Consider the following 25,303-nt stretch of genomic DNA (forward strand, 5'->3'; position numbering starts at 1 on the left):
TTTGTACTGGGGCCCTCATCCACTATTGTAATAAAGATTGACTCGAAAAGCCTCTGGCTATAGTTTTAGTTCAAGTTTCAGAGGCTTTAAATTCCCACATAACTTGTGCGTAGCGAGTGTGTTTAATTTGGTACTGGATAATCAAGATAGGCTCCAATCCCGTGAGCTGTGTTCCCTGAACCCTGGCCAAAGAGAAACTAGGACAAAATGGCAAATGTACCACAACATTGATCGATAAACTGTGAACACTTGTCTCACAACTTTCTTCCATTGAAATTAGTGTCGGAACTAATATCTGCCACAGAAAAAAATGCCTCACAGCCAGGCCTAAGAATGACTTGCATATAGTGGTTTCATGTCTATTGGCACAGACAAGTTAAAACAAGCCAATATGTCTCGCTTATGGGGCGTGGCGACGGAGGCAACCAAGATGGCCGCATCTGCCTGATGCTCCACCGACCGGGCGGAATTAACTTTATTTCTCCTGATGTAGGATCATTACTGCCCTAGCAGACACGCTCCATCTGTTGCCGGAGCCCGGAGGAACATCCTGATACCCGATCCAGACGGTGACGGTGGATGGGGCAGACGTGAGGCGAGACGACGCGGAGGGCGGCCGTGACTTGGCTGCCTCTCCTGAGAACGACATCCCGGACGGTGGCGGTGGTGAGTTTGGCCCCGGTGGGAGCCTGGCGCATCCTTGCGCTCTTTCTCCGCTCCTCTTGTGGGATTTCCTCCCCCCGCTGCGGCTGCCGGCTGTACCCCTTCAGGCGCACGACGCTTTTGAGGCCTACTGGCCTGGTGGGCGGTCCCGCGCCGTGACCTGGCTTGCTGGTTGTGGCGGAGGGCGTGGCGGGCTTGTGGGGAGGCCCCAACACTCCTGATCGAGGTTGCGGCGGCGCTAGGCCTCATCGGCTGTGCCGTCCCCCCCCCTTTGCTCCCCCCTGGTCGCCGACCTGCCACAGATGTAAAGGCCTGTTGAGGAGACGGCCGCACAGGTGTATGAGATGCGTCTGGATTTTCCCGGCTACAGCGCGGCGTTGTTTGGTCCGCTGATTGCTCCGGTGGCCCTGGTTCTCCACGGCTGGCAGATGATCTCCGGGGGCTTTATCTACTTGATCGGGTGGGCTCCGCTGGCGCCTCTGTGGGCCTAAGAGCTCCACCGTTGCCCACAACTAATGCTTGCCTCCATGCCTTGATCCACTCTGTTCCAGGAGGCCGCTCTCTCCTCTGTGCGCTGCCCTAGTCCTGCCACCGGCCTCGTATAGCCACACCACCGCTCTGTATTTCTTGGGCGCTCCTCTGCTTTCTCTCCACTACCTGGCATTGCCGCGCTTTCCACATTGCGTTATCCAACAGAAGTTGACATCGTCGCTCATCACGCAGGCGGAGTCTTCCTCACGCGCTCAGATTGCGCCTCCTTGCCCTAAGATTCGCCTGTAGCTGCGGCGTTGCCGGTTCACCGACTGATTTCCATCCTCTTCTTGAAGAATGGGGAAGAAAGACCCCATGCAACGTATGCTGCAATTTGACAAAACCCGTGGCCCCACCTCGGATGTCCCTCCTGGCCTAGCTGATGGGGCTATGGCCTCAAACGCCGAGGAAAACCCTGCCTCTCTTGCGACGGCCATGCTTAGGGAGATGAGGGCCGGATTCAAGTCACTTGACAGCCGCTTTGATGACCTGGATAAGAAATTGGCTGACATGGGATCTAAAATATAGGCGCACGATCGGAGACTTGATGTTTTGGAGGCGAGGGTTTCGGACATCGAAGATGGCGCATCATCCTCACTGAAGCAGCTGGACAGGGTGGAGAAGATCCTCAAAGATGTGGCTATTAAGAACGAGGATTTGGAAGCGCGCAGCCGCCGGAATAATATTCAAATCATCGGAGTTCCGAAGACGACTTCTACTGGTCGCATGGATATCTTCGTGGAACAGTTGCTTACAGAACTGTTTGGTAGGGACGCGTTCACACAAGGCTTTGTGGTGGAGCGCGCTCACAGATCGCTGGGGCCCCATCCACGGCCGGGCCTTACCCGGCATCCCATCATTGCCACACTCATGAATTTCAGGGATAGAGATGCCGCTCTCCGTTCGGACCGAGACAAGGGGGACATCCAATAGCAGGGGAGCAAGTTGGCCTTTTTCCCTGACTTCACCATCATGGTTCAGGAGGCAAGACGCAAATACAATGGAGTAAAAGCAAATTCAATGGACCCTTAAGAACTTGGGACTACGATACGGTATGCTATACCCGGCGAGATTAAGAGTTGATGTGGATGGCAGGTTTCGCATATTTGATACTCCCACCGAGGTGCAGGCTTTTTGCCAGGACTACAAGAAAAGACACTCTGGGGCGGCTGGCGTGCAGCGTTCTGTCTCCCCGTTACAGGTGAGCTCACAGGACAGTGTCGAACTCTTCTCTAACACCGGGTCTGGCCAAATGATTATAGCAGTTATCACGGTGTTCTGCTATTTTGGTTTATACAGTAATTTCCAACCTACATGTTGAACTCATATGCCTTAATACCCGACCTGCATGGCGTTGCCGCGCCCTATGGTTAATGCCAAAGTTTCTTTGTTATTTATGCTAAATTTGCGATGTGCATATTTGTTTATTATCGTACTGGGACTGTTTGTATTGCACACGTATTTGACTAAACAAGTCGGGGTTTAACTTTTTGGGGTCAATAGGAGGCTGGATGGTGGGTGGGGTATTTATGCAATTTCATTGTTTCTCTTACAGTCATTGCTTGGGTTGCAAGTTTACAGCAGGAGTTTTGCATGCATTGCGGCGCGACTATGGTTACAGTTCTTCGATGGTTAGGCTAGGACACCAGCCCGGACCTTCCGGGCTCTCTTTGATGTCATGGAATGTTAGGGGGCTAAATAATACTAAGAAGCGAAGACAAGTCCTCAACTATATAGTCAGACACAACATTGATATTGTGTTCATACAGGAGACACATTTATCCGATTCAGACCACGCTCCCATTGCGAAGAGTTGGGGTTCCCACAGGTTTTTCTCTAACTATAGTCGGTATGCTAGGGGGGTTGCTAATACATAAACGTGTCCCCTTTTCGCTACACAAGACCTTGACTTTTGTTTGGATTTACGGTCCGAATGTGGACTCTCCAACCTTTTTCCACAAACTGCAGTTGCGGCTCCTCTCATTTGAACCAGGACTATTGATACTAGGGGGTGATTTCAACTTATTGATGAATCCATCCAGAGACAGCACTTCCATTTTCCCTGACACAAAGCCCCGTTCCCGACAATCCCTCCACGACATATGCACTCATTTTTCTCTGATGGACATTGAACACAAACTACATTCGCAATTGCCAGAATTTACACACTATTCAGGATTTCATAATACATAGACAAGGATAGATTATTGGTTAATCTCCCCGGGAGTTGTTGGCTGGCTGGAGGAATTACTTACTTTACTCTGTACACTTTCGGACCACTCTCCAGTTGTTCTCAAGCTTAATGTTCCCAGGCCGGGTGGCTATAAAAGGCAATGGCGCTTTCCCGGCAATGCGCTATTAGACCCGGTTTTTAATGAAGAAGTTAGACAGGCCATCGAAGACTATTTCGAAATCAACACTGGATCTGTAGACACCTGGGCAGTTCTCGGGGAGGGGTTCAAGGCCTATATTAGAGGCGTCTGCATAGCTAAACATGTAGGTGCCCTGCGAGATCTTCGCTCCACTCTGAATCGTATTAAGACAGATCTCTCTGAACTAGACCGAGAGTTAATGGCCACTGTATCCAGTGCAGGAGAGACGAGACGTTTGGCCCTGTTACTTGAATTTAGAGAGGCGGCGGAACGTGAGTTATTGTTCCTTAATAAGCAGCACGTTGCACGATAATATGGTGAAGGCGAAAGACCTGGTATATTATTGGCTCATACTCTCCTCCCCCCACGAGACTCAGCTTACATCACGGAAATAATTGGCCCGAATGACACCCTACTACACTCTACCCCGGATATATGCGATTCCTTCCTTTCCTATTACAAAGCACTATACACTTCCAGAATCACTGGGGATCTACGGGAGCAATGGAATTACCTATCAGAGATTGCAATGGGATATTTAGAGAGACACATGCAGGATTTTTTAGCTATCCCCATTACCCATGATAGTATATTGGAGGCCATTGATGCTTTGCAAGGCACCTCAGCTCTTGGTCTTGATGGCTTTTCGGACGATTTTTATAAAGCCTATAAAGATATCTTAGTTCCAAGACTGTTGGAGGTGTATGCCGAGGCGCTGGAGGTGGGCACCCTCCCCCCAACATTCAGGGAAGCGGTCATTATTCTCCTCCCCAAGCCAGGCAGAGACCCTAAACTATGTAGCTCATACAGGCCGTTGTCTTTATTAAATGTCAATTACAAGATATTGTCCAAGGTGATTGCGATACGATTGTCCTTATTAATGGAATCCATAATTTCGCCGGCACAGTCTGGCTTCGTGCCTCATAGGTCCACATCTCTCAATCTACGGACCTTATTCACTGTATTGCATAGGATTGATCCCACCACACTCGAACCGCCGCTGTCCTCCTTGATGCAGAAAAGGCTTTTGATTCCCTGGAGTGGCCCTTTCTCCTGTCCATTATGCGACGTATGGACATGCCTGAATGCTTCGTCTCTACGGTGGCTCTGCTGTATACCCGGCCTACTGCTAGATTGCGCCTGAACGGCACTCTTTCCGACCCTTTCACTCTGTCTCATGGCACTCGACAGGGCTGCCCCTTTCCCCACTGCTTTTCATTTTGCCAATGGACCCTCTGGTACGCCACTTCCAGGAAAAGCACCTGCAACGTGGCCTACAATTTCGTGCCGGCCCCCTTCTTATCTCGCTTTATGCGGATGACACTATCTTGTATGTTCGGATGCGCCAGCTTAATCTTGATCCCTTAATTTTGTAAATCATTCGATTCGGTAAGTTTTCCGGGCTAAATATCAACTGGCATAAGCCGATTATTTTCCCACTTACGGCCCCACGTACGACTCCCTGGACCTGTGACTTCCCGCTTGAGTGGTGCCATGACGCGGTCAAATACCTTGGAATTTATATTCATCTCGACACCACTACCATAATTAGGCTAAATTACGGCAGGGCAATCAGCTCCCTTGAGTCCCAAATCGTGAAATGGCTGCGACTGCCATTATCAATGGCTAGAAGAGTCGCCATAATTAAAATGGTGGTCTTCCCTCGGTTCTTATATATTTTTAATAACATTCCCATCCCGCTTACCAAAACTTTTTTTTCACAATTGCGTACGCTTTTATTGCGCCTCGTTTGGGGGGGACAAAACACCTCGGGTCACCTGGCAGACTCTGACCCTTCCTCATGAGAGGGGAGGCTTTGGGGTCCCAAACTTTTATTTATACTACCTTATAGCACAGTGTTGTTATGCTCATGTTTGGTTTCATCCGGACGCACGTATCCCATATTTGAAGCCGGAGGCAGACCTGGTGCTCCCTCGACACCTTTCCACTACCCTACCTACGGGATTCCCTCGGGACTCCCATGACATTCAAACTGTATCGACCACATGCTGGGCATAGGACAGGCTGCGAAGATTGCTGGGGCTTGAACGACTATATTCTCCAGCATTACCCCTGCCTAGCCCTTCACTGCTTCCTATAACTGGTGAGACCTTGATCAAACGCACACTAGAGAAATTTCACATTTGCACGATAGGCGATCTATTTCCCGAGGGTCATGCCTTCTCGATACTAGAGGACGCTCGATTCACCGAACGCTCCTTTATGGACACATTTGTTTTGTCTCGTATACACTCCATGCTTCGGGCCACATTCCTGCGGCCCCCGAACCGACCCCACCATTGACTCTGCTCATTCAGAGTCCCACCGGCACACATTTGATCTCCAAATTATACAAACAATGTGGGGCCTCCATGCCTGTTTCTGACATCAAAGTTCGTATGGCTTGGGAGGTGGATTTGGGAAGGCCCATTACTGACGACCAATGGGAGCAATGCTGTAGGGCTACTAAAGAGATCTCTTTTAACAGCAGGCACAAACAACTCCGTTTTAAATTTCTTCGTAGAATGTACCATACACCTGCACGTTCACATAGAATTGACCACAACAGGTCCCATCACTGTCAGAAATGTAAAGCGCCGTATGCTGATTTTGCTCATGTCCCAAAATACACCATTTCTGGACCCGGGTCCATACCACACTTGGTGACATACTTTCCATGCATCTTTTGCCTACCCCTCAAATCGCACTGTTGGGTTATGTGGTCAATTTCCCCCGACCGGTCAGGAGGTTGGCAGCACTGTGCCTCCTGTTGGCTAAGAGGGAGGTTGCTCTGTTGTGGGGCAACAGGAAACCCCCCACTCTGCAGGCGTGGCTTAGAAGCTTCGCCTTTTGTAACGGAAACTGCGAAGAATATTCCACTCTGATCCCTAGCTTGTCCAGACCAGTGGACATCTGGGGCCCATCTAGGGACTACATTACCAAGAAACATTCCGATACACTCTTGCAGACGGCAAGCGGTACTGTGCCTGAAGGGGTTGGCTAGACGCGAGTTTTGGAAGAGTTCCAGTATGGCCGATATGCCTTTGTTAAAAACGCTGACTTTGTGCTGTTGTCTATGATGCTTAAAAATTACTGTCTCCTAGCATTGAATATCCTCTTATTGATTGTTTTTTGATTGATGTCATTGATTTTTGCCAATAATATGCTATCCTTTTACATTTGTAACTGTGTACCTTTAACGCTTGATTCGCTATGCATGATTTATATATTTTTTTACCTACTGCCGATGCTATAATCTGCAATATACTGCCTACTCTGCTTCTATATGTAAAATTGGGGGGAAATAAAGCTTTTAAAAAAAATAAAATAATATATATATATATATATATATATATATATATATATATATATATATATATATATATATATATATATATATATATATATATATATATATATGTCTTGCTTATGAGAGCTATTGACCTTTGGCAATGATTTTTGGCCATGCTGTACAGCAGCACGGCTGCTGTTTAGCATGATAAAAAAAATGTAAAAGCACAATCACACCACCGGAGTTAATGCGCTTTTATTTTATTTAAAAAACAAACAGGGTAGTGGATTGCTGGATGAGCAGAGAGGGCGGGAGAGAAGTAGATGGGTGGACGGAGAGGACTGCAAGGGACAATGAGGAAGCACACAAGCAAAGGTGCTGGGGGCTAAAGGACAATTGAGGGTGGGTGGGTGGGACTGTGGACGCCAGATGTCAATGGAGCATGGGCAGGAGGGGCTGGGGAAGCCAGCTGCAACGGAGGGTGGGCGGGAGGGGTTAATGAAGCAAGCTGCAACGGAGGATGGGCGAGAGGGGTTGGGATGCAAGAGGACAATGACGGGAGGCAGGAGGGGATTAGACAATTAGCTGATAACAGCATGTGTGAGGGGATGGTGAAGCGAGCTAACAACAGAGGGCGGGCGGGAGAAGCTGGTGGCAACAAACTTACAATGGAGGGCTGGCGAAGAGGCTAGAGGAGCAAGCCGACAAGAGAGGGAGGGCATGGGGCACCAATCTGGGTGAGAAAGATGAAAAGGACGCAAGTGTGGGAGGGGTCCGGAGTGCAAGCTGACCGCAGAAAGTGGGCGGGATGGGAAGTAAGTGCACAATGGATGGTGGAGGGAGGAGCTGGGGAAGCAAGCTGACAATGGACAGCAGGTAGGAGGGGATGGGACAGCAAGCTGACAACGGATGGTGGGCGAGAGAGACAGGGAGAGCAAGCTGACAATGGAGGGTGAGCAGCAGAAAGGGGATGTGGAAGCAGCGTGACAACAGAGGCCAGGTGGACCGGGATGGGAAAGCAAGCGGACAATGGATTGTGGGCAAGCAAGGCCAAGCAGCACACAGACAACACCAGAGGGTGAGCTAGAGGGGATGGGGAAGCATAAGGACAACAGAAGGTGTGCGGGCATCCCTGAGGAGCAGATAAACAAAAGGTGGAGGGAAAGAAAAAATGGAAAGGGAAACACAGACAGGGAGGAAGCAAGAACAGCAACTGACGGAGGTCAACGAAGAGGAACATGGAGGTGGAAGAAGTAAATGAAGAAGACACTGGAAAACACACATACTCTCGTAGAGTGCTTAATCAAAATGAAAAAAGTAGCACCTGAAAAATCAGCAGTAGAAAAACAGAAGTATTGCATTCATGCATCAGAGGAGGGACATACACAAGAAGAGGAAGGAAACCCTAAAGAAGCTGAAGAATAAGAAACAAGCAAATAAGCATGACAACAGTGCCTACAACGTGGGAAGCAAGGAAGGGGGGAGCTAAGTCAACATAAGTTAACAACATGTCTTGCAGCAGAAAGTGCATGCTCCATCTTCAGCGAGACCTAAAGACCTGGAAAGGAATATAAAGTGAGTAATAAACACTAGTTAAGACTGATTCAATTCTTATTGATAACTGAATCAATCTTAACTATTATATTGTTAATTAAAACGTCGCATCTTAAAATGACTGTTGCTGTCCAGAGACAAAACATGTCAGTGGAAAGTGAGTTTGCTCAGGCTTTGCTTGCATATTGTTAAGGAACAGTACTGTCCATGGTTCTTGGGCAAGAGGACTGCAGCTTGCAGGAGCTACTTATGGGGACGCTTCCCTAGTGAAGTGCAAAGGTCGAAAAGGAATTACTGAATTAACCAACATTGTGGGCAAGAATTGGGGGATACACAGTGAGCCACTACTAACTAGGTGAATGGATATCAAGATGTGGGTAGGATCTTGGTTCACTGCAGAAGGTACAAGATTGTCCTCCAAATAGAAGCTTAATCTTCATATTTCCCAGTGTAGGAGTGAAAGCAAAGCATATTGTATGGGTGAACAGACATAGAAATAAGGGGAATTAGCCTCTAGAATCTGCTTGCACAGAATAGTGCTGCCGCAACACTTATTTATCGATCATTTGAGCATAAGTCTAAGAAATGTCTGGGCACTATAACCCCAGGGAGGGAGGAAGTACCTGTGATCATGAAGCTGTTGTGGTTAAGCTATTATCTCACTAAAGTTTAAGTAAAGTAAGTAAAAATTAGGTAAAATCTAGCTCCTCAAAAGACATCTAAGTTCTTCCTTCTCTTCTCAAGTCACAGCCACTGTGTGACTCTGCAGACTTTCCTAAACTTGGATCCAGTTGCAAGGGAGGGTAGCAATCCAGCATACATTATACTTGGGTCCTGAATTCTTCTCTCCAACATAGGTTAGTAGGCCTCCTCAGTGTAGACTGGATGAAGATGAACCAAGGACTGGCTGAAGGATCCAGTACTACAACTAATACTATGGTGATTTAGGCGGGTTACAAGAGCCACCAGAAGTTCTGCCTTATTTAAAGGTTTGAGGGATTCTCCAATCCTGCTAAAGTGTCTTGTTGCAGCTACTGGCCAGATTTCATAGGCCTCCTTGCCCAGTATCCACAGTACAGCCGTTATGAATAGCTTTACAGGTGATGCGCATTTGCCTCCGACTAGAGGCTTGTTTTCCTCTTGTTGCCAAAAGAACAGCCTACAACACAGGAAATCAGGTGTGTGTGTGAATATCAAGTAGGCAAAGAAAACCTACACTTGGAACAAAGGGAATGAATTAGAGGACTCCAGTATCCTTCAGGGAAACAGGTTTTAAAGAGGAGCATATATGTGAAGGCTGATATGTTAGGGATGGACAACACCTAGGTCATCAAATAGGAAATCCATCATGTTGTGCAACACACAGAGATTTCAGTAGACTCCTGCACTCACCAGTTTATTAGTAAATCTCATGACATGCATCTTTCATATCTGTCCCAATTACAAAGACTGCAAAATACCCTAGATTTGGGGTTGTAGGATATCACACAACCTACAATTACATCATCCTGCCACTACATCACCTTTCACTATATAGCCCAGGTATGTTTCACATCATTTTTATCACTACATCAAGTGCCACTACATTGACCCTACCCCTAACTTTAAGCTTAAATCATCTTTTTAAGTATACCTCTTTTTTATTTAAAAAAAGACTTTTATTATTGAATCATAGTTGTAATTACATTAAAATCAACTAATAGCCTAGTAAATATAATTTATTAATTTCATGTAACACTATAACAATGTGTTTAAATTATTTTTGCATTTTGTATTAACGTAACACTATACTTTGAATGTGTGACGATATTTTTTTGAAAAACATTTTATTAAAGTTTCAATTAGTACATAAAAGAAATGTGTTTCAAAATTAATATTCTGAATTCTTTACATTCCTTAATCTCTACAGGTAATCATGAATCCCCCACCGACCTGGAGTCATCAGGCATTATTTGTGTATAACCCCAACTTTTACTATATTTTAAATATACTTTTTTTAAACTTAAATTAATAAAACCTTATCCCAATGAATATTATGTGATGTGATGTGATGTGATGTGATGTGATGTGAGAGGGAATTTCTATAGCGCACTATCACTCCGGGGAGCATCTTGGAGCTTTGACTTGTGTACTCAGAGATGGTAAAAGTTGCTATTCTCGCGATGCCGTTAAGATCCTAGACCAGTGTTTTACAGGTTGTGTCTGCCAGGCTGTAAATCCATGTTTTAAGGGTATTTCTAAATTTACTTTCACAAGTGATTGCACGAATTTGATAAGGCAATTTATTCCAAGCTTTAGCCCCTCTGACTGCTAGAGTTTTTTCTCCTCTCGTAGCAAGTCTGAAATTTGGAACGACCATCAAATTGGCTTTTGGCGATCTAAGTTCTTGAGTGGGGTGATAGCGATTGAAATTTTTTAGCAGATATTGTGGGCCCTGTTTATGGAAGGCCCTAAAAGTAATTATTAGGACCTTGAACAGGATACGCTTTTGGATGGGGAGCCAGTGAAGCATAACCAGTGCTGCGGAGGCTGAGGTTTTTCTGGGCCATTTAAGTACTAGTCTTGCTGCAGCATGTTGGACCATTTGCAGCCTATGCAAAGATGCTTTATTTGCCCCTGCATACAGACTGTTACATTAATCCAGCCTGGATGTTATTAGTGCCACTGCTACAGTTCGTCTGGCTGGTAGGGGGAGAAGGTTGAAAAATTTCCTGAGGCCCTTTATTATATTGAAGCATGACCCTGCTACTTCTCTTGCCTGTTGTTTAAAGGTTAATGTCTCATCAAATTTAATTCCCAGGTTTCGCACAGCTGTGATGGTACTAGGCGGGGCCTCTGCCTCTATCGGCCAACAGGTCTGGGGAGAAAACAGATTGTTTTGACCAAAAGGTAAAATTTCTGTTTTTGCAGTATTGCATCTCAAGTGATTATTATTCATCCAATCAAAAGTTGCCTTCAGACAATCCCTCAAAGAGCACTCAGCAATCGCCGGGTCCTCATCTAAGATTAGGACTAATTGGGTGTCATCGGCGTATGCTATTCAGCTGATGTTAAAGGAAGAAATGAGCTCAATCAGGGGGACCATGTAAAGATTAAATAAGATGGGGCTCAAACTTAGAACCCTGAGGTACCCCTGACTGGACTTTCTTTTCTTCAGAACAGTACTGCCCCAGCATGGTGATCTGCTTTCTTTGTGTCAGGAAGTTGTTAAACCATTTCATGTATATATTGGGGTGCTACCAACACCATTTTGATTTATTTAAATCTTTGTAACATTTAGGTCCTCAACAACATCATTTTTCTAAATGTATGTATCGTGCCAAAAATGGAAAAGGAGTTAAGGTTTACTAATATATTGATAGTTTTAGAGTCTGTACCACAATACCAAATTATACGTCAAAGTAAAACCTTAAAATATTTACTTCTCCAAATTCCCTACCCTAACAAAATAACATACCACCAATAGTCCAACTTAATCAATTGCATGTAGAATAACTGCACATAAATGGTATGAAAATGATTAACAACACTAACGTAAAACAGAGCAAAACAATAAAAACTCATTATCATGCATTACAACACAAAAAGTATGTGAAAACATTTCAAAAATCCAAAAGACATGCATCAGACATTTTTCATGCTCAAAATTCGTTTTAGGCAACATAGAATTTCTCATATTAAAAAAATAATTTTTGTATTCCATATGCAAGAAAATCAAGTTAAAAACTAGAAATTATGTGAAAACAAGATACAAACCTAATAATTACTATCATACACTGACATGTATGAAATATATTACAACACCCCATCATCCTAATTACTCAATACGCATAACACAAACTCTAATAATTTCTTCTATGTTACAAACTTTAACAAAAATATAATTCCATAAAAAATAGATTGCTAACTGTAATCAGCCCGAAAAAAGTTAGTCAATGGCACAAATAACCTTTTACACATTTATAAACATAGAAAGTCTTTAAATCACATCTCATTTACATCATTCATAATTTATAGCCAGTGCGGGATTGAGGATAAGGTAATAGGGTTGGGAGAGAGATTAAGTGAAAGTGATACCTTAACTTTCGAATTTCATGTCTTTTTAAGTTTTGTAGCTTAGTTGCTATTGCCGCATTAGTCAAACTTAAATCCTTTTAGTTTATTAGGAGAGGTCATTATTTTAGTGTTTAGACTTCAGCTATTGCTTTATGACATTAGATAACTGGGCGTGTGATGGTACAACTGTTTTTGCATGATGGTGGCTTTGTAGACAATTGATGCTGGCTGTCTGATAAGGATGTGTGATAGTATTTGTGTGGTTATATCATGGCGAGTGTGTTGGCCAATGATTGTGACTGTCTGGGCATCTGATATGGCTGTGTTTGTGAATTTAGCCTGGTCAAGCATGAGTAGAATACTGACTAATTGGCTGTGCGATTGTGGTTATTTTGCTATTTGATGGTGGATGGTTGGGCTTCTGATGGCAAGTGCTTGGCTTTGAGATTGATTGTGTGAGTGTGTGTACTCAACAGTGGCAGCGTGGGTGTACGATGGTGGCTGCATGCATGCCCATACAGTTGTGGCTGCCTGCACATAAGGGCATGGCTGCAGGCGCATACAGCCATGGCTGTACGGGCATACAGTGATGGCTGTGCGAGCAAACAACTATGGCTGCTCGGTGCACGATGACTGCGTGGGAGTACAACAGTAGCTGCGTTGGCGTCGGAGAGGACATTGATATTGTGAGAGCAGATGATGCTGGATAGAGGGATCAAGTATATGTGGAAGAGGATCGAGCTTGCGGAACTCTGCAGAGGAGGTCATAGGCGCCCAAGGTGTACAGTGCAAGGCAGATTGACATGGTCCTTCCTATCAGGAAGGAGCATATCCATAGGAGTGCGTGTCTTTGGATTCCACTATTGTGTAGGCATTGGATTAGGATAGGGTGGGAGACTATCAAATGCTGTAGAATGGTCCAGGAGGATGAGGGCTGATGTATCTCCTCCGTTCCGAGCGATGTGGATGTCATCCGTGGCAGCGATGAGGACAGATTGGGTGCTGTTGTAGTGTCTGAAACCAGATTGAGTGGTGTTGAGGAATTGGCGGTCATTTGAGGTATTCGGTGAGGTGTCGGTTGATGATTTTCTTTAAGACTTTGGCCGGGAATGATAGCAGGGAGATTGATCTGTAGTTGGCGAGCACTGAAGGCTCCGCAAAGGGTTTCTTCAGCAATAGGACAGTTGCGTGTTTCCAATCATTTGGGAAGGTTGCAGAGGACTTGAAGGCATTTGAGTGTGATCATGGCCCGGATGGGTTGCAGTCCTCTAGAGACGTGGTGGTGGTGGCAGGGGTCGGATGGGGCCTCTGAGTGCTGTGTGAGAATGTGGGCATTGCTCCTGTATGTGCCCTGATTCATCAGTGTCTTTAAGGGAGTTTACAGTGCTTCTGCACAAGCGATGTATAAATGAAGAGAAGTGCACTATTGCTGTCTATGTCATTAATGTGCAGTGTTTAGATAAAAAATTGTGTTACCATGCTGTACCTGTTCTGTATGCATGATAGAATATGCCCAGCTGCTCGGCGGGAGGTGTGGGGGGGAGGGAAGAGATAGAGATAGAAAGACAGAGAGAGAGACAGACAGACAGAGAGAGACAGACAGACAGACAAAGAGAGGCTTTGTCGGACCCCTGCGCAGTTGCTTTTCCGACCTGGCCTGAGTCTGTCTTGTGTAAGTGAAGCTTCATAAATAGGTTTTCACTCTACAAATACAAACATCATAAGTGCCATTGTGTGTTCATCTTAACTCTACTATTACAAAAGGAAATATCATGCAAATTAATGACCCCTTACCCCCAAAGATGCTGTCCTAGCTGCAGGACCACGAGTGGCCTCTGAATGAGTAGTTTTGGCAGAACTAACAATCTGGTTCTAATGTGCTCACACATGCAAATCGCATTTGTGCATGCAATTATAAACTATAGCCAGCCATACGGACAATGCCGATGCTGGTTTTAAAATCTGGTCTAGGAAAAAACCCTACAATTTCAAACTATCCTGACAAACTTAGATGAAATATTTTTCTTTCTTTTAGAGGTTTTATATTCTTGAGGGTGGTGGGAAGGCAGATTAGTACCAATAATTCAACCACGAAAATACAGCTCTTAGAGAGGTCTACTAGGATTTCGAACCAATATGTTTTATCTATGTAAGCACATGTATGTGATTGGCCTCTGTACTTTGCCTGACCCATGGATTCAACAGTGTTAATGTTAATGAGACTACCCAAGCCTTGCAATGCTGCTCTCTTCCATTCTCGTCTTTTGTGATTCTTTAAAAATGCAGTCACCAGGTAAAATAAAGTAACCATTGATGAAATACCCCATTTGAGAAACCCATTCTTCACTCTGCTCAATAAGATGAAAGCAGCTTGAATCACATATTCTTACACTTTGAGATCACATTTAGAAGAATTTCATAGACTAGTGATGCACTATCTGCAATCAGCAAGCAGAGTTGTCCTTTGAAAGGTATGCATGTGTACTGCCCTACTAAGCTCTGAAAACACATGGCCTATGCTTCCATACCATTTTTGGGAAGACTCTGAATCACCTTCACTGCCGCCTGAAAGCGGGTCTCGTGTAAGGGCACAGGGTCTTCCATGCTGTCTGAACACCGGGATGTCAGTTCCGAGCTCGCTCCAATTTTCTGGCCCTAGGGGAAATGAGAAAGAGCGAATGAGGAACTGGGTGTCATTATAAGTAGTAACAGTAGCATCACACCTATGAGTGTCATTCAGACAGGGAAGGAGAGAAATAGAGTAAAAACAGCATGAGGTGCAGGTGTTGTACAATTAAATGGCAACAGAAGCTAAGGGGCAAAGTGTAGATAACATTTGCTGTGCCACCAGAAAAAACACAGCAGAGAGGGTTAAATCAATTAAAACATTTGAGGATCAGAAAGACAAAAGTGAGACTCTCCGAGCACCAGGTGTGGCTGAAGGCTATCAGTAAGGACACTGGGGGAGCAGCAGAATTGACCGAGGACTGTCCGCAGTGACATTGGTTGAGGCTAAAGCTAACAACAGTGACACAGGAGGAGAAGCAGGAGGTGGATGAGAGACCTTTTTGAAGTAACGCAGTGACACAACCAGCAGTGACAGCAGCAACACACCGTTCTTGCTTTATCATGGATTATACATGGTCTTCAGAGAAGGTCTAAAATGTTCAAAGCATAAGCAGTTTTACTTGATTTGAGAATGATTGTGAATAAAAAAAACATAATTCACATAACGCAGAACAACAAGGTCCTATAATAACTCTATATTTGAGAGGACAGTGTTTGGAAGTGGTCAATGTTCATCAAGAATTGACCACGAGGGCAAAGATAATTTTGGCCTGGATTTATTTATTTATTTAGAACGTTTTCTATAGCACGAACGTGACCACCGAGGGTATTGTTGCGCTTTACAGTTTATACATCAAGAAGGATACAAGCGGTCAAAAACGGAACAAACAAAGACAAAAGTTAACAGTCTTGTAGAGCTGGGCACCCTTGGGAGTCCTGGCAGCTAGGACTCAAACCTGCGAGGGTGACCTCAGTCTCCTTTGGAAGCTCCCAAATACAAGTGAAAACTGCTGTCAAGGGTAATCATACATTTGCTGCATCATTTTACAGTCATGAGTTAGAGGGAGTTGAAAAGCAAGCCAACAGTGGGATACTCTCAGGACTGCAATGCATGTGAGACCATATTTCAATTACACCAGACCATGTTCTGGCGGCTAGCAATGTCATATCCTCCTGCTAATCTCATGCTGAAACTTCAAGTGATCTCCTATTTCAGGTAGACTCCTTGCACAACGTTTGAAATTGGAGCTTGTAGTTACACTGCTATTTAAAAGTAAGAAAGTTTGCTTCTCAGTCATTAAAAAATAGGTCAGAAATGTAAACGATGCCAGGATAAATACAGGAATTTCATGTTACACTTGTTACGCTAAAATTTCAGAAAATATGCTGCCATGCACGGCAAAATGATAGTGCAAAAGAACGGAAACAACGCAAACAACCAGAATGCGAGCAGCTGTTGCTTGCAAGAATTGTGGTTTTTGCACTAATTTTATAATGTGAAATGAGTCCTCACACCAAAAATTGATGGGAGGACGCATTTCGCTCTAAAGTGTATTCCTAAATGAGAGGTTCTAATTATGCACAATTTCATGTAGTTTTCCCGATATTATGCATAATTACATGAATTTCACGCACCCTAAACCACCAGATATGTGCAATAGTCATTCTCAGAAGGTATGATGCCTGTGTTGCAAGATATCAAGCAACAATAACATTTGAAAGATTAGTCAGGATGTGCAGATCAATAGGAGTACAGCCTCCGCAGCCATATTAATAGCAGGATACCACTGGTAATCAGAAGAGGTTAACAATTTCTGAGACATTACAAAAAAACACACTAAAACACTAACCTGGAAAACCTGAATAGCTACTGTTAGGCCAGGAGGTTACTCTCCTACTACATTTTGTAAACATCCAGCTCTTATTAAGGTCATGACTAATATTTAACTGCTTGTTGCTCTACTGTTTTCGTTGCTTGGACAGGCAAAGGGGAGCACCGCCTCAGTGTAGAAACATCCATCATTTTTTAGAAGTACAAGAAAAAAAACAGATGAATTTTACACATCAGAAAATTTCTAGTAAACAATTTTGAGAGGACATTGGATATTAAACTAACTTCCCATGTGCTGGTGGGATCCTGAAGAGTGAGAGCTATTAGGAAACCATAGAAATGCCAGATTGCTGCATGCCACCATGATTCCATATTTACTGTTCTAGGCAACCATTAAACTAATGCGTGTAGTTTGAAAATGAAGGTCTTTGTTTCCTTCATTAGAAGCAAATGAACTCACACAACTGTTGACAATGATGCCAAAGGAAAGCCCAAAACTAGAAACAGCGAGTCTTATTAACCCTAGATGTACACGAGGTAGTGGTGACACACAAACAGCTGGCAGATTCAGGAAATCTTGTGGGAGAGTGAAAACTCTACTTTGGGGGGAGTGGGGTATTCAATCCATTCCCAGGGGCAAATTACTGTAGGTAATTTTCTGCACTGGCGAATAAAAAGAACTGGTTAGTGGGCATGGGAGTACACGTAAGGCAGTCAGAAAGACACATCAAAAGCAAGGAAACACAAACTAAAAGGATGTCAAAAATGGGAAAAGGTGGGATGTGTTAGATGTGGAGGCCCTAACCATAATGCAAATTTCAAATCATATGCAGCGTGGAAACGGGTATGAGGAATTTGCATAGGAGGGGTGATTTTGTCAGGAAGTGCAAAAATGAAGCAAGAGGCAAAGTAAAATATTAGGTTAATGACTGTGCATAAGGAATAAATGCTATAATGTTTAATGCATTAAACAGTGTCATGGATGCCAAAGAAACAAGCATTTGCAAGGCAACAGGTCTCGCATTTTAGACACTTTGACCTATTGATATTGTAAATTACAATGCCTTTTATTATTGCAGGTTTTTTAAACACATAAATAAAAGGCATTGTTATTTACAATACCACTTGCTCAAAATCTCACAATTGCGAGACTTATTGCATCGCAAATGCTTGTTTTTCTTCCTACTTGCACGAGTGATGGTAAACTTAATAACGGACGAAGGCATGCCACTCAGTCGTGGATGCAAGATCAGTTTGCAAAGTCAACACATGAAAATGATTTAAGCCAAGCCTCTAATTGTGTTGGCCATGCCCCTTCAAGAGGTTTACCACGCCCCTTTTAGAGCCCCCCGCTTTTTTCATCTCACTTAAAACCCTGGTTATACGTACAATAATTCACTGCAAGTAATACAACGGTGGCAAGATGCTGGTCAGGCCAGTCTCTATCTAATGAAAACTTGCAGCGTAATTGCTACAATTTAGTGTTCTGTGCAAAAAGCGAGATGGAACAACACAGAATTTAACAACAGGGTCCTAAAGACAAAGATAATCAGTTCAGAATAACTCAGCGACCATGATAAGGGTTCGTTGCCGCCTTTCTCGGGTACGAATCGTACTGGCCTCTTCCTTTGCTGTACGGAGAGGAGCGACTCAGTGCCCTAAGTAACCCTTTTCCGCTGCGCCTCCACAAGCTTTTAACATTCTTACTTTATTGCAGAAAGCAAGCAAGCCGCTGATCTTCTAATACCACTTCCGGATCAACCCGGTGCCGGAACCTTTTTTCCAGCAACAACTAGAATACCTGGAGTGTCACGCTCTGGAAGCCACCATGTTTAGACTGTTGACGGTACAAAACCCATTTAGGTAGTAGCTGCAAAAGACTTTATGTGTCTGGCCACATGTAAAACTTTCACTTTCTGCCCAACCATCACCAGGCTGCTTCGGCGACCCCTGCCTAATTAAAGTGAAAGCGTGCATTGCGCGCTCCGTATACAAGTAGCGCCCGCCATTGTCCCACGAGTGCTTTGTGGGCATGCTGCAAATTCAAGCGCTGCCATTGTCCAACATTATTCATTTAAAAAAAAATAGTGCTCAGAAACTAAATAAGGCGTCCCGTGTAACAACCGAAGTAAAAGGGCCAGTCGTTATGGGAGGTAACAAATGCAGACAAGGCGGTACCAAGGAGGGACTAAAAGGCTCTTTACGAATCAGATCTGCATTTACGAAGGACACTGACACAATCCAATGACAAATATGGGCGGAAAGTGGGCGGGGCTTATATTACATACTCCACTACAAAAAGTCTCCAAGATCAGCGCATATGCCCTGACTCTAGGCTCGACCTAAAAATCAGGGTAAGTGCAGCTAAATCAGTTACCCAAATTATGTTCTTACTAAAAAGCTAGAATGTGCTTAGGACGTCCCACAAACACAGTTGGCCTCTTGGCAAATAGAGTCATTCCCTGCTTCATACCTGCATCTCTTCACGCTGTTATGGATCTACACGGAGTCTCGGTCTACCCGTATTAATCTCCGCAGCTTCTGACTGTTCCTGTAGCCCCTCTCAACTCTTTGCCTACCCCCATACCACCTCATCAATCCCTCTGCAACTCTAAAACCTTTTTTTCTGCACAATACACCAGATATTTGCACAGTGTAGTCTGTATACATCAACAGCTCGGGAAGGAACTGGGATATGATGAAAGGGTGGACACTCTTGAAGAATCATGCATTTTAGAGCTTGATGGACCAGTAATGGTAAAAACTGGAAGAAGTTTCAAGGCTGCTCTAAGAGGGAACTGGGTGATCTTTCCTGACGTTCCCTGGATACTATCCGCCCGGTTATCCTGGATGTTCTTAATGCTTCCATCACCACCAACTCTGTCCCTGTTCCTTGGAAGTGCGCGATGGTCAGGGCCCTACTAAAAAAGCCCTCTCTGGACCAGAACAACCTTGCTAACTTCCGCCCAATCTCCTTACTCCCCTGGTTGAGCAAACTGCTTGAGAGGCACGTTAACACCATTCTAGTAGACTACCTGGAATCAGCGGATCTGCTAGGTGCCTCTCAGACAGGGTTCCGCCCTCAGCATGGGACCGAAACTGCCCTTATTGCAGTGACGGAGGAGACCCGTGCCGTGTTGGACCGGGGAGGAAAGGCAGCCATCATCCTACTCGATCTCAGCGCCGCGTTCGACACAGTTAACCATACCACCTTATTACATCGTCTAAGGGGTGTGGGGGTGTCGGGCGCGGCACTGGAATGGCTGTCCTCCTTTCTGGCTGAGCGCTTTTTCCAGGTGTTTGAGGATGGGGTAGTCTCCCCCAAACATCCTCTTAGATGCGGGGTGCCTCAGGGCTCCTCCCTGAGCCCCACGCTTTTTAACATTTACATGCAACCTCTAGCAGGGATAGTCCAACCCTTTGGTGTGCGTATTGTCACCTACGCGGACGATACCCAACTGGTGGTCTCTCTTGACCACACGGAAGGCGCGTCCAACACCTTAGGTCCCTGTCTGGAGGCTGTGGCTAAGTGGATGCAACTCTCCTGCCTCAAACTTAATGGAGAGAAGACGGAGATTATGCTGCTGGGCAACCCTCCGTTGACCCCTCTGGCCTCTATCTGGCCCACCTGCCTCGGTGTCCCTCCCCCCCCCCCCCCCCAAACCTCAGATAAAGAGCCTGGGCATTTGGCTCGACAAAGCGCTCGACTTCTCGGTCCAGGCCACCAAAACAGCTGCCACATGTGCAGGGCTTATGAGGATGCTCCGTAAGGTGCTCCCTTTGCCTCCTCTCCAGGCGAGGAGAGTCATGGTCCAGGCCCTGATTCTCTCTCGCCTGGATTATGGAAATGCATTGTATTTAGGCGCTCCGGTAGCAGTGACCCATAGGCTCCAGGTCACACAAAACTGTGCCGCTCGCCTACTGTACAACATTCCTCGTTGGCAGTCAGCCAAGCATGCTTTAAAAGATCTTCATAAGCTTCCAGTTGCTGCTAGAGTACAGTTCAAGGCATGTGCATTGTGCACAAATCCTTTCATCGAACTGGCCCTGCCATCTTGTTCCCCCTTAGTGGTGCCCTACGTCCCCCCCAGAGCCCTCCGTTCTGGATCACTGCATCTAGCGACCACATTAAAAATCCCCACACGGCTGCTAGGCTCTGGAACTCCCTTCCCCTCGCCCTGAGAGGGAACCCAAACAGGATGGCTTTCAGGAAAGCGCTGAAAACACACTTGTACACTAAAATCTATTAACTTCCCTGCTAGCCCGCCTTAGTTATTAATGTAAGCGCTGCGAGGCCACCGGGTGGTCGGCGCTATATAAATATAATTTTTCATTTCATTTCATTTTCATTTCATTTGTTTATCTTTTCTTAAATATGGAGGAATTGTGCAATGGGTTGCATTGTATTGCCACTTACATGGGGCTTTCATGAGACTCAAAGGGCCCAAAGTTGCAAGTTACTACAACTCACATAAACCAGTCTCCAATGTTTACACGTAACGTTGAAATGTTGTATAACCTGCGGCACCTCTCTGTATGCACCGTAAAATCCTACAGTACTGGATGCAACTATGCAACTGTTAGGTTATTATAAATGCTAATAAAATAGTTTTAAAGGGCCCAAAGTGTTTTCCAGTGCTCGTTTAAGCGGGTACTTTGTTTGTTTTACAGGGTTACACTTAAGATGATGGTATAGACCACACTGAATACCAGAGACTACAGTCGTTCTCAGGGGTCCATCCAGGAGCCGAGAATGGAGAGTCCGAGGAATACCGCAGACATCACTGTTGTAGGCTTATAAGGTCTAGCCCAATAATACAGAGTCATCATAAATAAGACAGCTTGTGGCAGTGAACCCAAGGAATATCACACTCACAAGAGTAGTTTATCCAGGAGATCTACCTGTAAGCAGTCCACAAAGGAGCTATAGAATGACACAGTCACCACCGTATCATGGTCTATGGGGTTCATCCAGAGGTGGTGTAGGCGGAAACTGAGAAATACCAAATATACTAGAGTAGTGAATTTTTGGGGCCCACTCAAGAGCGGTGAATGCAGAACCCAAGTGATGAATGCCACTAAAATCCTAGTGGCTAAGCAGCAATCAGCTATCTTATGGACAAAATGCAGCTTGTTTAAAGAGGAACCAGCTGTGCGGCAAGAGGATGGATAAAGTGAGAAATGAGAAAAGAAAAGAAAATAAAGCTGGATTGTGGCACTTGTCGCTACTTGGTCTAAAGGGGCCGAACCAGGAACACACCTACAGACAGCTCATTGTGAAGTTGGATCAATGAGGCCTAACCAGAAGCAGTGACGGTCCAACCAAAAGACAACTCATTATAGGGTTTTAAAGGTCCACCCAGCAGGAGCGGAGAAGGGGGACTTCACCTATGTGGCTGAGAATCAGAAAACCATGCAGAAAGAAAGTAATTATATTATCAACAAGGAGGGTGAGCAGGGGGAGAAGTTAGGGAGACGACTCGAATGGTAGAGGGCATGGTTTCCTGTCCAAGGCACTAAAAGGAAAGACGTTACAGGAAGATGCCCTTATCCTGGATGCTAGGGAGGCAGAGGTAATTGGAGTCAAGGGTAAAAGGGACTATGTTATAATGGCACACACATGGGGGAAGGTCTAAGCCCAAGTCACGTCTGCCAGGACTGCAAGGTGCCTCGGGGAAAAACGCAGCACAAAAGAACCACCTGGGAAGAAACAAACATATGCAGGCAGCAAAACTATCCTTGTACACAGATATTTTTCTCCATGTTAACAAGACTATGCTGAGAAGCAACCAGGAAGCGGACCGACAGAGCTAAGAGAGTGCCACCGACTGGCAGAGAGCACGTCATGGCATAGGGAGGAAATGGCAGGTCTGCGTAAAGATCCCATTGCACAACACTGGGATGCAATACTAGTGGAATTAAAATACACGGACAGGGAGGACGAAAACAACTCCCCACGTGTGGCAGATGAGCGCAGAAAGCTAGAGAAATGAGAGATCCAGTTGATCACCCCACACGGAATTGAAAAGCGAAGGTGACAGGCATAATACAGAATAGAATAGAAGAGAAGACAGACTACCTTTCCTGTACTACATGACCCACCGAAATGGATTGGCGATGTTTTCTTGTCTTCGTTTGATTGTTTGGCTAATAACTATCATATTTGCATCAAAAAGTTTCATCGAAAAGGGAAACGTGGTATAGAAGGACATAGTGAATACTGAATGGGCACATAGAAAAACGACCCTCTTGGGCACAGGGTAGAACATACCATAGACAGCTTAATGAGCACATGATTATAGTTCATATGCGATACACATCCAAAAGCAAATACGTAAAATATATATATATATATATATGTATAATTGTTTAAAGGACAAGACTGAAGTTATGTGTAGAATTCGATATGTATAGCCAATGCGTAAAATAATGTCTATTACCTCTGTTATATCTGTCTCGCCCTCATCCCTCATGCGTTTTTTTACTTATACTTAAAAAATGCAAATAAAGATATTTTTAAAAAATATTAAAATAAGGAGAGTGCCACTGACTCACCTGGAGGGTGGTTTGCCAGGACAGTGAAATAGATGGGCCACGTTGGAGGAAGCAAATTCTCCTCTGTGCTGGGACAATGGAAAGATGCGTTACACAATGTAATAAACCGTGTTTAAGTACCATTAGTGAGACCCATTAGGGTTCAAAGATCGTTTTACAAGAGACGTAAATGGTCTACCCAAGACATTTTTTAAAATACTGCAGGAAATTGAGCTTTTTTAAATATGCTGAGGAATTAGTATTTGCCATGAATTAATCACTATTGGAAGGTGTCTTGTTTCAGACATGTGGCAGACTCGCTCAGAAGACCAGAAGTTGAATGTGCGGTTCTGATCGTCACTTTGTCTCAGAAGTGACAATGATCGAGTTTGAGTCAAGGCAAGCAGAAGAAATATTTGGAATGTAAACAGGGCTCCTTACTGGAACACAGGAATCAAATTGAAGACCAGTTTGTGTCACTAAACAAGCAATCCATACTTTCAGGGTTTCTTGGAGATATATCCACTATAAGAATCAGTATTTTAATACAGGGTCAAATAATGAATTTGAAGACCCTTTTGCAGAGTATATTTACTAACAAAAAAATGGTTATATCAATATTTGCACTCCCCAGCAAAAGTGTTCGGGTGTTAATGTTGGTAATTTAAGCGCGAGGTGTCTGAGCAGAGCTACTTTCACAGCTATAGCTGGCTTCTAGCGCACTGTATGGAACAACCAGTCAAATGGAGGGGGCAGGTGCATGCCAGGGGGGCTAGAGGTGAAACATGATAGGACTTCTCTGGGGTCTACGTGTTTTCTACGCTACAGCGCTTCTGTACGAGTCTGCGTGCGTGCATAGTGACTGGCACTGAAATCGCACGGTAAGTATTCCAGAGAGAGTATTAATCTTTCCCCCCCCCCCCACCGATCAGAATAGACTAATCCTGTCAATCTCACAGTGTCGGTCGGGCCCCTTGGTGTTGATGCGAGCGAGAGCCACATTTTGCAGGTGCACTTAAGTTTAAACTGAGATCCGAGTGACCCGGTGACATAACGGGTCTGCCCGGCAAGGAGGGCTGGGGGTCAGGAGCCCCTGTACCTTTCTGTGCCGTACCTGAACTCTGGCATCCCCTGCTTCGCTTACTGACATCATCTCGGATTAGGCTGTACATCGGTAAGTGTAGTTCAAACCTTAGCATTCATGCTGGTCACATGACATGCTTCGTCTCCATGGGCTATTCAAACACTAGACCGCTTGTAGAAAAGTGGTAGATCTCTTAGCGGCCATGCTGTGCGATGGCAAACCCGGCACTACTGTATATATTGTTACCGGCAATTAATGAACTTCTATGCCACTGTGAGTATCTTGTATTGTATTGTATGCTCGTAAAGGGAGACGCGTTGGGGTAATAGCAGGCTGGTGTCAGCTCGAGCACGGGTGGACTCATCATTTGCATCGAGCAAAGAACACCCATAGACATCGATGTAGGACTAGAGGAAGTTGATGGCACAAGACAACAACATCAACAACACCTATTTTTTTTTATATATTTCTTTAGTGCATTTTTATAAAGCGTGGACATTACCCGAAGGTGTCAGAGCGCTGTACAAAAGAGCTAGTTACGTTATGTTACAAGAGAAAATAATACAAAATAGAACATTACAAAGAAAAATAGGAGACTAAAACTAAAGGGTACAATAACACAAAATCCATCACATCACGCAGGGGTGAGGAATGTACAGGAAAAAAATAATATTTATAATGAAGAGCGAACTTCCAAGAGGGGCCTGAGAATGAAAGTATTAGTTCTGAAAGTGTCTTTGGAAGAGAAGAGATTTGAGATCAGCTTTGAAGATGGGTAGAGGAGGTGGCACGGACCAATGGGGGAAGTGAGTTCCAGA

The 25,303-nt window shown here is 44.8% G+C and overlaps 1 protein-coding gene across 4 annotated transcripts in view; it reads right to left on the minus strand.

The window, feature by feature from the left end:
• Window positions 1-25,303, minus strand: part of ACBD5 (acyl-CoA binding domain containing 5) — a 427,382-nt gene that overhangs the window by 212,204 nt on the left and 189,875 nt on the right. The window contains exons 1-3 of one of the 4 annotated variants that reach the window (XM_078663406.1): window positions 24,516-24,874; window positions 23,423-23,485; window positions 14,997-15,123 (exon numbers count right to left, since the gene is read on the minus strand). In XM_078663406.1, the coding sequence (XP_078519532.1) occupies window positions 14,997-15,123; window positions 23,423-23,485; window positions 24,516-24,554 (229 nt within the window). In that variant the 5' untranslated portion in view covers window positions 24,555-24,874. Of the gene's footprint in view, window positions 1-14,996; window positions 15,124-23,422; window positions 23,491-24,515; window positions 24,875-25,303 lie in introns of those variants that run through there. The other 3 variants (XM_078663405.1, XM_078663407.1, XM_078663408.1) reach the window with 3 other exon arrangements.

This window comes from Lissotriton helveticus, chromosome 10, assembly GCF_964261635.1.
Source record: "Lissotriton helveticus chromosome 10, aLisHel1.1, whole genome shotgun sequence".
In the NCBI taxonomy this organism is placed as follows: Eukaryota; Metazoa; Chordata; class Amphibia; order Caudata; family Salamandridae; genus Lissotriton; species Lissotriton helveticus.